Raw genomic sequence first — 10864 nt, 5'->3', positions numbered from 1 at the left:
TTGCTTAGCGGTTTTTATTGTTAGCGTAATTATAGTTGCTGGTGTTGTTGTTGGTGTTGATATTGCACAGTTGTTACTACTATGTTGAGGTCGTTATTATTTTATACTCTTAACTACTTTGCATTAATGGCCTTGTACTACAGTTAAAGTTGTTGCATTTGTTTCATTGTGTTTTTTGTCAAAAATGCATAATCTTCCTTTAGGCAGCACATACGGAGGGGAGTGCATTGTGGAAGCGTTACAGTGCAGGCTACAAGCACTAACATGACAGTTTTGTGAAAGTAACTACTGCTCATAATGAAGAAAAGTTGATATTAAGTGATAACATGAAATGATTGTTTACTGTAATATTGACGGTATAACCAATAGTGTTTCTAAATACCACACATAAGTTAAGATATTGGTAAGTGTCTTAAAGTTTTGGATAAAATATAAAATGCTTAGAGGACTGCTTTTATACAAATACTAAATTAACTGCAAATAGATCACTGGCACACAAAATTTTTTTCTGTTTTGAGTTTTTAATCTACTGTGCAATGTTGCATCATTGCATCAACATACTACATTGTACATAAGTAGGCGTGCATAGTTTCAAAAATATTACTTACAAATTTTTTAAAACCGAAATACATATTTTTCAAAATTGACTGCAGTTGGTTTCAAAATTTATTTATAAAAAATTTTCAAAAATTTTGATTTTAATTTATCTAAATTTTCTGTATATAAAAATGAATGGTAGAATAACAAACTTTATATTATCCATTGGTGGACGCCAGATACGTACACTCAGCACGAATGGATTAATGGATGCAGAAAAATACAAAAATTTAAAAAAGAAAACCGACGAGTATGCGATTTTGGCTGACGAAAAGAATCAAGGCACAATCAAGCGCAATCAAAAACTTCCAAGTTCTGCCTTGAACGAAAACGCAAGAAAGATGCCAGCAGACAATGAAAGGAACCAAGGCACTTCATCTGGCAGTCGGCAGCAAATTAGTACCCGGACCAAACGCAGGAGAGTGACGTGTACTGTTTCCAGACAATTCGGCACATATAGCCATTCTCGTCTGGATAACATTTTTTATAAGAATTGCAAAATCACTACTACTTCTGCGTTAGCCCGGGTTATCGCTGAGAAGAAGAAAGCTGCAGATGATTTGAACACTCCTCGTCGTCCGAAGCGACGATATTAGTATGTATTATATATACTCAATTATTATCGAACTAGTTCTACGTAATTAATAAAATAATATTATATCCTACTTTATTTATTCCCTTAGTTCGATAACATTATTTAATGCAACTAAGTCAATTTTATAAGGAATATTATATTATCTATAGTATCTTGCTTTCAACAATTACATTGCTGATTTTTATATCTTTTAAGGTTTTATAAAAGCTGCATGATCTGGCATGAATGTATCTGGCAAGAATGTATCTGGCAGGAATATATCTGGCAGGAATATATCTGGCAGGAATGTGTCTGGAATGAATGGATCTGGCATGAATGTGTCTGGCAGGAATGTATCTAGAATGAATATATGTGACATGAATATATCTGGCAGGAGTGTGTCTGGAATGAATGGATCTGGCATGAATGTATCTGGCATAAATGTATCTGGCATGAATGTATCTGGAAGGAATGTATCTGGCGTCCACTGTATATTTTTTACCAACGTTTTTACCTAAATTTATCTATAAAACAATAAAAAAAATTTGGCACTGCAGAAAGTCTTTTTCGTTTTAAAATTAATTTTCAATAAAGTTTTATTAGTACAAATTAAATGGTAAATAAAATAATGAGAAAAAAGAAAAAAAAAATAGGCAATGTACCCCATATAAGTTATTCCACTTCTTGAACCAAGAAATAATCTCTTGAATTTTATGTCGTTTTTTTATGAAATATGTACTGTCTACGTTAATTAGGAAATCTGGTGATAACTTTTTAGAACTTTAAAGTAATATAGTGATGTAGTGTTGAAGCTATTCCCACTACAAATAAACTATTACTATATACTATAGCAGTTTGTTATTAGTACTACAATATATTTAGTTTAAATTTTACCGATTTTACAACCATAAAAAATATGGCCAAAATGCTACATAATTTGTTTCGCTCGTGTATTTTATGACTTCATATTAAGGAACCCTTTTCATATTTCAAATCCATTTAGTAAAACTAATTTGGTCGAATTTAAATTGCTCATTTTTATTTGAATTTTATGAATACCAAACACTTTTTTACTCATTAAAAATGTTTTTAATATTAATGATAACACAAATCCTGAATGTCTTAAAAGTATCATGTAGCTTAGTAATTATGGTTAGGAAAAATTTGAATAACGCACATTAAAAACATTTAAAAATATTTATTATTCAAATATAATCCGGAAAGAATAGCGGGAAAACAAATCTTCCGCATTGTCTTTACGAAGGACAAACATCAATGAGCCGAAAATTATGAATTTCTTTAAACATCCTGTCAGCATTTATTTCATATAAAACAAACTCGAAAAGAAAAATGGAAGGAGAAGAGGTAGGGCATCATCGAAAAAAGGGACATCTTTTGTGCATCCTTTCATTCTTGAAGCTATGAAAATAAAATGAGATCATTTCGGGGACAATCAAATGAGGCGTGAAATATACTTCCAAAAATATAAAAATGATTGATGTGGTTTGGGGCTAGATTAGTCTTCTTCATTTTCTATTTAAGCTACACAATTTTTTATATTTAGTTTGAAAGATTTTTGCCAACGCTGTGTCTGAACAATCATAATAAAATTTAAAAATTGTTTATATGTAATGGATTTTTGTTTAAACAAAAGATACTATTTTTGAAATATTTTTTTAATATCATTAATTTTTTTTAGGCATTTATGTTCTGCTCATGCAGTTTGAACATAAAAGCGAGATTGTTTGATTCACCTTACTACATTCAAAATTAAGGGAATTGCAGACATCAGATTGTTAGTCTATTTTGAATTAAGTTTAACTAAAATTAAAATTATAAAAAGAACAACTCGTTATTTCAAGGGTCAAACGATATTTGTGTCGCACTTTTTACTGATTGATATATTTTCATATGTTTATATACCTATATCTAAAAGTAAAGTATATTTACTATATTCTCTAAAGAATATATACTAATATAAAACCTTCTGTTGAAATCAATTTGGTTTTGAAGCTTTTCTAACTCAAAACCCTGGTCAGTGGCTTAGTCGCAAAAGAATCCTAACACTTGTCGAGCAACATCCTGAAATCTTGATGCCATGGGACCTGATGAACCCCGACTTTACTTTATACAAATCCTTTAAAACTGAACTAAGCAACAAAGTATTTTGGAAAAGGATAGACAAAATCTATAAAATAAATCAGTACACGATATAATGGCTCTCTTACATATAAGGGTGCAGAGACGGGTATGGTAGGTTCGGTCAAAAAAACACTGGAAAGCACTGTGCACATAGCAGGTTGAAATTTATGTATTGTGCTCAAGAAAGAAACTACCACAATCGAAATATTACAACAGGTAGGCTGCCATTAGGGCAATGAACTCTCAACAAGTAACATCTAGACTGGTACTGAAATGTCTTTATAGGCCAAACACGCAAGGCCTACATAATCAGGTATCAATTCTGTGAGTACCGGACACGTTGGAATATCGGAAAAGAAACGAAGCAGCAGATGAACTAGCAAACAGCCGTTTTGTAGCGTAGGCTAGAGTCACTTCTCCTCACTCGTATTAGAAGAGGAAATCAAACAAAGGATTATATACTCGGACAAACCACCAAGACAATCCAGAACATGTATGACTTCATACAACCATAGCAGATCCAAGAATTGCATAAACAGCTTAATACTTATCACAGGAGTCCTAACAGGAGATTGCAGGCTAAAACACCACTTAGCGAAACTAGGGGCACATGCTAATGCTAGTTGTAGATTCTGTGAAATTGACGAACAGTCAAATATAACTCTTAAATATAAATTTCACACAAGGGAAATTATTAAAATTTGAAAAATATAATATTTGTCTTGTTTTATATGTATGATGTGAACACACAAGCATAAATCACATGCGTTTTCCAGCTCACGTCAATGGAAACGAATTAATCTTAATTTCATTAACATTTTAGCTAGAAATCTTGCTTTTATCTAGTATTTTCGCTTAAAAAGACGTCCATATATTAATTAAAATTAAACCGCCAGCAGATCTAACAAACTATTTTTCAGTGGAATATAAAGCGCTAACTGTCGTCTTTAATAAGTCATCCATCATTAAACTCAATTTAACTTATCCCTAGAAATTTAATTGAGGATCGTGATGTAAAGTTTTCTTATTATATTTCATTATATGAAATTATTATATAGATATATACAAAAACATATATTTTTCTACTCTAATTACCTTAAAAATGTCTCACAAAGCATAAAAAAATTTGTATCTAAAAAGAAAAACTTGTATATTAAGATAAAGAAGTTTAATTCATGTTCCTTTTTGATGGCCACAACAACAACATAATTTTTGCTACAAACTCCTAACATCAATACTCGTATGTGTGGCCCTTTTACTTTCTATCTGAGACTGCGATTAAATTTTATGTTTAGTCCATGTTTTATTGTTATCCAATGCACAAGGCGTTAAAACCCTTTAAATGTGTCAAGGATTATATAGGATATATATATCGTTTTCGGTAATTCTGGTTGACAAGCAGTTCTAACAAGAAAAATGGAACAACGTTACTTAAAGGAATAAGATTGTATACAAATATCACGTGCACATTATATGTCTATGTGAGAAAGGGCATTGCGTCATAAATTGTCCTTCTTCATTCTTCTTACTAAGAAGAGAATGAGAAAAAAAAAAATAAAAAATTTATTTAAAAAAACTGTTATAAATTCCTCGTATTTGTTTTAATGAAGTTTTATACAAAATACAATACAAAAAAAATTCCAAACTTTGTCCTTAAAAAAGATGCATGTTTGATATTTTAAATCCTGCCGTAATGCGAGTGGGAAAAATTCCAAAAAAGGTTGCAAACTGTTTATTGTTTCTACATTAAGCTCATTTATATATACATATATATATATACATATTGTATCTGAAGAAATACATAAGCAAGCAAATCTCTTTTTTTTATGTTACAGAAAGTTAAACCCAACAACATTAAATCTTTTGCCTTAATTAAAATAACAATAAATTTGCCTTTACTTACCTTTTTGTTAGCAAGAGCTTTTAATAGATAAGAAAATAAAACAAAATTATTTAGAAAAACATTTGATTTCTTTAAATCTTCTTTAAAGCACACCTGACGTATCCTTTCACTGTGCACACAAGGTATATCTTGCACTCACCCGGCTGTCCCGCGAGACGTTCAGTGAAATGTCTGCTATAAGTCGCTCCAGAAGCCTCACATAGGAAGTTATAAATTTCATTGACGCGCATCAAATGCCAAATGCAGCTAATATAACATTTCCTCCTTGTGTGTTATCCTTGTTTTCTCCCTTTCCTTGTAGTTGTAGTTGGGATTCATGCCCTGAAATTTGAAATTTTAAAGCAATTAAATTTTTGAATTAAACTTTGACACAATGCTGATGCAGCACCCCACCCGGCTGCCGGCAGTCGGCAGCCGGGTCGGGGTGCGGTGCTGCTATGCTATCGTTTTGATGAACAAAAAGCAAAAGTGTAAAGAAATTTGAAAAAATTGATGTGTTGCTCCTGTTATCCTTGGCAAGCATACATTTTGGATTTCCAATTTAGAGTTTGTGGCGTGCATTGATTTTCAAAAAGCCAATGAATTTTTCACTCCGTTGTTTGGCATGTGAACACTTTCAAGTGCAAAATCCATCAGCTTAGCGTGCAAATTCCTGTGCATTCATGTACGTACGAGTTTCGCAAAATGCATAACAAAAACTGACGCCTTCCTTCCTTCCTTTCATCCCTTCATACCTTCATCCTTCTTCCATACTTCTTTGTCTTTGTCTTATGGGAGCACAAAAAGTTGTTAAAACAAAAAAAAAGCCAAATTAAATTAAATGTATCGAACGAAATCAATAAATTTTCCTACAGTTATTTTATTAAAAATTTAATATTAAAGTGATACGATACTTATTATCAAAGTCATTATGATCCCTGAACATAGAAACATCTAAGGGAACGAGAAACTTGAGTGTTTACTCCACCTTGATCCTGCTTCCTTGAATGTGTTTCTAGAGTTAGCAGTTTATCTTACCCTGGAGACCGTTAAAAGAAGTACTTACCCTTACTTTCTTCAGTTTACCAATAACAAATGAAAGGCGCTTAAGCCATGTGTAACTTTCCGGTCAAATTGGCCCGCCTACAATCAAACTAGATGTTCAGAACTTATGAGAATTGATCATGTGAATATTTCAAGCCTTACTGCAGTTCTTTTTGGTCATTAGTGTATGGGAACTCACGCAAAAAAACTGTGCATTCCTCATAATCCTCACTGCAGACGTTGCGAAAATCTGCAGGAAAAAGAAATCATTAAACACTTACTGACTTTGGCGTCGAGAAGAAGTAAGTTTTTATTTCTAAGTTGGTTGATATTTCTTTAACAGATTATCAAACTGTTCATCAGAAAAAATGAAACAGGTATATAAATTCGACAGATTAAATTAAGTCTGCATTCTTCTATATTAGGGTTTCTTGAAAGGAATGTGATAGCAAAACGACGTAATTTTTACGTAATTGAGGTACATGGAATGTTACCTATTGTGATATCTCTAACAGTTGTGGTCACGGAGGGAATATGGAGATGATCCAAAGTTACATTTCATAATGAATATAACTGAGGTATATGATCCCGTTGGTCTATCAGCAGAGAGTTTCTTAAGTTAACTTAAACTATTAAAGTTTATCGACAAGCATTTCATTATTTCTTGGTTCCACACGTTTTGGGCTTTGTTGAACTTTTGAAAACCCAAATTGGAAGTCCCAAACGTATGCTTGCTTAGGACAACAGGAACAACACGCTAATTTTTTCATTCGGTTTAGTAAAAACCAATATACTGAAATCATAAACACAGCTCTTAAAAATTGAATTAAAATTAGTATAAAAAGTATATGTAGTTTTTAAGGAGTTCATGTAGTTTATAAACGCGTACGTACCAAAAAGCTGTAAAGTCTTATTTATATAATAGTACTTAAGCAAGAGGTCCCCTTTTCTCACCGATCTGATTGAGCTGTCATCCTGTAATGTTAAGGACCTGGCCAAGTTTATAGAACTGCCAGATTGGTTTTCCTTTACCTAATGGAGAAGTTGTTACCTTCTTCAGCGTTGGCTGTATACTGATTTAAATCTATGTACATATCAATGACATTCCTAAGGTACCACAATTGGCAATTATTTGAGCTCAAGTGAGCTTTTTGGAAACAAGGCCGCCACTTCAACCTATCTACCTTTTTCTGCCTTAAATTTTTTACACATCAGCTTACTTACTTTAACCAATATTTAACCAATAGAATTTACGACTTACTTGACTTTTTGTGCATATGCTATAATCAATTTATTTTAATTGAATAAATCGAGAACACTTATTTTAAATGTAATTTAGTGTAATTAATTCATTTTAAATTTATTTATAAATGAAATAAAAATATTTTATAAAACCACATTCTGTACATAAAATATTAATGAGCTTCTGTCATTGCAATTCGATATCTCGCCATAAAATTGTAGTAATTTTTGGTTTGGTTTTATTTTTATCTCATAAGCCGCTCCTACAGTCAAAATTATACTAATAATGCAAATTACATGTAATCTGCAGATTTTGTTTTTTTTTTTGTTTTTTTTTTATTAATATTTACAAAGTCAACATTTTGGGATACGAAATATTTTCATTTATATTAGTCAGAGCCAGCTCAGATTATATATCGAATTTTGCACGCAATAATCGCATAAATTTCCGCTCGAAAACTTAATGCTGATTCCAAATTATTATTTTTTTCATATTGGGAATAAATGTTACATGTGTAACTGGTAATGTTTTTACAACGACATAATCGCATCTTATGGATATGAATATTTCATGAAATTTTAATATATGAAGACAAATTCAATTGCCTCACCACATGCAGATTGACAGTCTTATATTGTGATTTTCCTCCGCAATTCATCAGAACAAATGAACTGAGAGTAAAATTTAAATCGCATCAAAATAAAATCAATACGAATTAGAATTAGTCAAGTCAACGCTACGCCAGCAAATAACTTTTCAAATTGAAAAAATTTCAAAAAAGACACCGAAATTAAAAACAATTTCGGTGCCTTTATTATAAGAAAAAACCTTTATATTTTTATATTTTTTATATTGCATTTTATATTTATTTCACATCATCTTTAATAATATTTCGCTCCTCATGCAGTGGCGTAACTACATTTTTTAGGCCCATAAGCAAATTCTAACTAAGGGGCCCTTACTAACATACCCTTTACATGAAAAAGTGTAAAAAGGGTATATTAGGTTTGTCAAGATACCATAAAGTCGGAAATACCATAAAGTATATATCTGTATACTTATTCGAATGAAATTTGGTATATACTGTACTTATATTTTCATAAGACAACGTACAAAATAATATTCAAATGGGTTAAAAAAACTTTTTTATTTTATAAATAGGTTTGAGTTCAGTTTGGGGGAATCGACGGGTACATGATTGTCATTTAGTGAAACGAATCCAAATATAGAATAATATAATAAGCAAATTTTGTGTATTTTGTATATTATTTACATTTTTGTATTTTAGAATTCTAGAATAAAAATAATTTTAAATAATAAATTACACTTATATAACTAACTCACTAATTAACAAATATACTAAATTATAATAATTCTAAATAATAATAAATAATTCAAAATATATTTGATTATAAAAAAAATTATGAAAACTTATTTAAATGTTTTTTCGTCTTGATTTTGCAGCCGCAAATTTGTCAATTAAATTTTTCATATCTAATTTACTTGCTTCATTATTTTCGATAGCAATCAATGCTAAATGTTTTAGACGAGTTTGTCCAATTGAATTTCTTTTAAAATCTTTTATAATTTTTAATTTGCTAAATGTTCTTTCTACTGTAGCAACAGTCACAGGCAAAGTAAAAAATATGATAAACATTGTATATACTTCACATAAATCGCTTTCCAAGCAACTATATTTTTCAATTATAATGTTTGCAAAGTCTCTTATGGACATAGATTCACTTAAATCGCTTTTCAATAACGTAGTTATATTTGTAAATTGTATAGCAAATATATCTGTTAGTAATTTTGGGTATTTTTTTTCTAACTTGTCGCATTTAGAACTTATTTCTTTTGTTGACAATTTTAATAATTGTTTTGGTTCTAAAAAACCAAAAAAATTTACAATATTATCCATACCTTCAAATCTTCTTTTTATTTGATTTATGGTAATATCAATTACATAATTAAACACTTGAATTTTAAAAATGTCTTCTCTTGTTTCAAATCTGTGGTCTGTGGCTAGCTCATCATAATGTTTTTTTATTTTTGGTTGTCTTTTTTTCTCAAAATTTGGACTTATGCCCCATGATTTTGATAACTCTATTTCTTCATTTTTTGTTTCATTATACATTGATCTAATTTTGGATATATTACTGTAAACACGACTTAAAATGCTTTTGGCTTCATATAAATCTACATTATTTTTTTGTAACACTTTTGAGGCAAAATTTATCTCTGTTAATATATTTTGCATAAACACAGTTATAAAAATAAATTCAAAATTTTCAATTTTTTTTTTAATATTTTGAGCGTCATTTCTATCTTTTTTTTGTGTTAATATAATTTGAGTCAAAGACCTAATTATATCGTTATATCGTACTTTGATGGCTACTAATGATTGTAGTCGTCCCGACCATCGGGTTGGATTCAGTTTTTTTAAGGTTATTTGTGATTCTCCTGTAAATTTGGAAAGTAGGTCCCATCTTTTTACGCTGCTGCCAAAAAATGTATAAATTTCTTGAATTGTTGCAAAAAAATTTGCTACTTCTTTACATCCTTCTACTGCATCTTTAACAATTAGATTTAAATTGTGGCTGGCACAATGAATATATTCAGCATTTGGCTGAATTTTTTTAATTTTTTCTTGCAAACCATTATATACCCCTTTCATCACATTAGCACCATCATAACCCTGACCAACACAATTTTCAATCTCTATATCAAATTGTTTTAATAAAGAAATAATTTGATATTTAATGCCTTCGGCAGAGTGATCCTCCATGGAAAAAAATCCCAAAAAGGTTTCTTTTATTTCAAAACCAATTGGCTCCGATCTATGATTTCTGGTAAGTTGTACATATCTAATAACAATACTTAATTGGTCAACTTTTGTAATATCTTGAGTAGAATCAAGTAAAATTGAGTAGCACGGGCTTAATTTAATATTATCAATTAGTTTTTCTAGCAAACTTTCTCCAATACATTCTATTATTTCATTTTGGATTGCGGGACTTAAATATTTAATCGAACCAGTTGGCATTTCTAAAACGCTTTTTAAAACGTCATCATATTTAGCTAAAAGTTCAACTTCAGACAAAAAATTTCCATTGTAAACATCTCCAATTAGCTCATTATGTCCACGAAATAATGAAGAATTTCTCGCAAGTTTCATTGTTATATCAAATAAACGTTTTAAAACTTTTCTCCAGAAACATTCATAATTTCTTATTTGATCTTCAGTTTCATTGTCGATCGTTTTATTTTTTCTCCATAAATCGTATACTGCACAACAGTCAATATGATGTTTTGATGATGTATGTATTTTTATTTTTCCTGACAGATTTTTCCAATCCCGAAATCCAGAACACCATTGATTTGT

At 30.3% G+C, this 10864-nt stretch overlaps 2 protein-coding genes across 2 annotated transcripts; one reads left to right on the top strand and one right to left on the bottom strand.

Moving 5' to 3' along the window:
• The first annotated feature begins 675 nt into the window (after nucleotides 1–675).
• Nucleotides 676–1716, top strand: LOC119687007. Its single transcript, XM_038101147.1, has 2 exons — nucleotides 676–1192; nucleotides 1388–1716. Coding segments are annotated over exons 1-2 (465 nt in total). The 5' UTR covers nucleotides 676–728; the 3' UTR covers nucleotides 1389–1716.
• A 3729-nt stretch (nucleotides 1717–5445) lies between these two features.
• On the bottom strand, nucleotides 5446–10657 carry LOC119688230 (zinc finger MYM-type protein 1-like). The gene is made up of 2 exons (XM_038102910.1): nucleotides 10039–10657; nucleotides 5446–5537 (listed from the first exon to the last, which is right to left on the bottom strand). The coding sequence occupies exons 1-2, from the start codon at nucleotides 10655–10657 to the stop codon at nucleotides 5446–5448; spliced, it is 711 nt and encodes a 236-aa protein (XP_037958838.1).
• Between the last annotated feature and the right edge of the window lie 207 nt (nucleotides 10658–10864).

Source organism: Teleopsis dalmanni, chromosome X, assembly GCF_002237135.1.
Source record: "Teleopsis dalmanni isolate 2A chromosome X, ASM223713v2, whole genome shotgun sequence".
NCBI classification, from domain to species: domain Eukaryota; kingdom Metazoa; phylum Arthropoda; class Insecta; order Diptera; family Diopsidae; genus Teleopsis; species Teleopsis dalmanni.
Note: the sequence above shows the minus strand (reverse complement) of the source record. Positions and strands in the feature narration are given on the sequence as shown.

Bases quoted from the DNA above. Each gene is read 5' to 3' on its own strand.
- LOC119688230 (XM_038102910.1), bottom strand. From the start codon at position 10,657: ATGAAACTTGCGAGAAATTCTTCATTATTTCGTGGACATAATGAGCTA. The intron at 5,538-10,038 runs GTAAAGAAGTAG...TTCAAATTTCAG, and splicing joins TAAAGATGCAGTAGAAGGAT to GGCATGAATCCCAACTACAA.
- LOC119687007 (XM_038101147.1), top strand. From the start codon at position 729: ATGAATGGTAGAATAACAAACTTTATATTATCCATTGGTGGACGCCAG.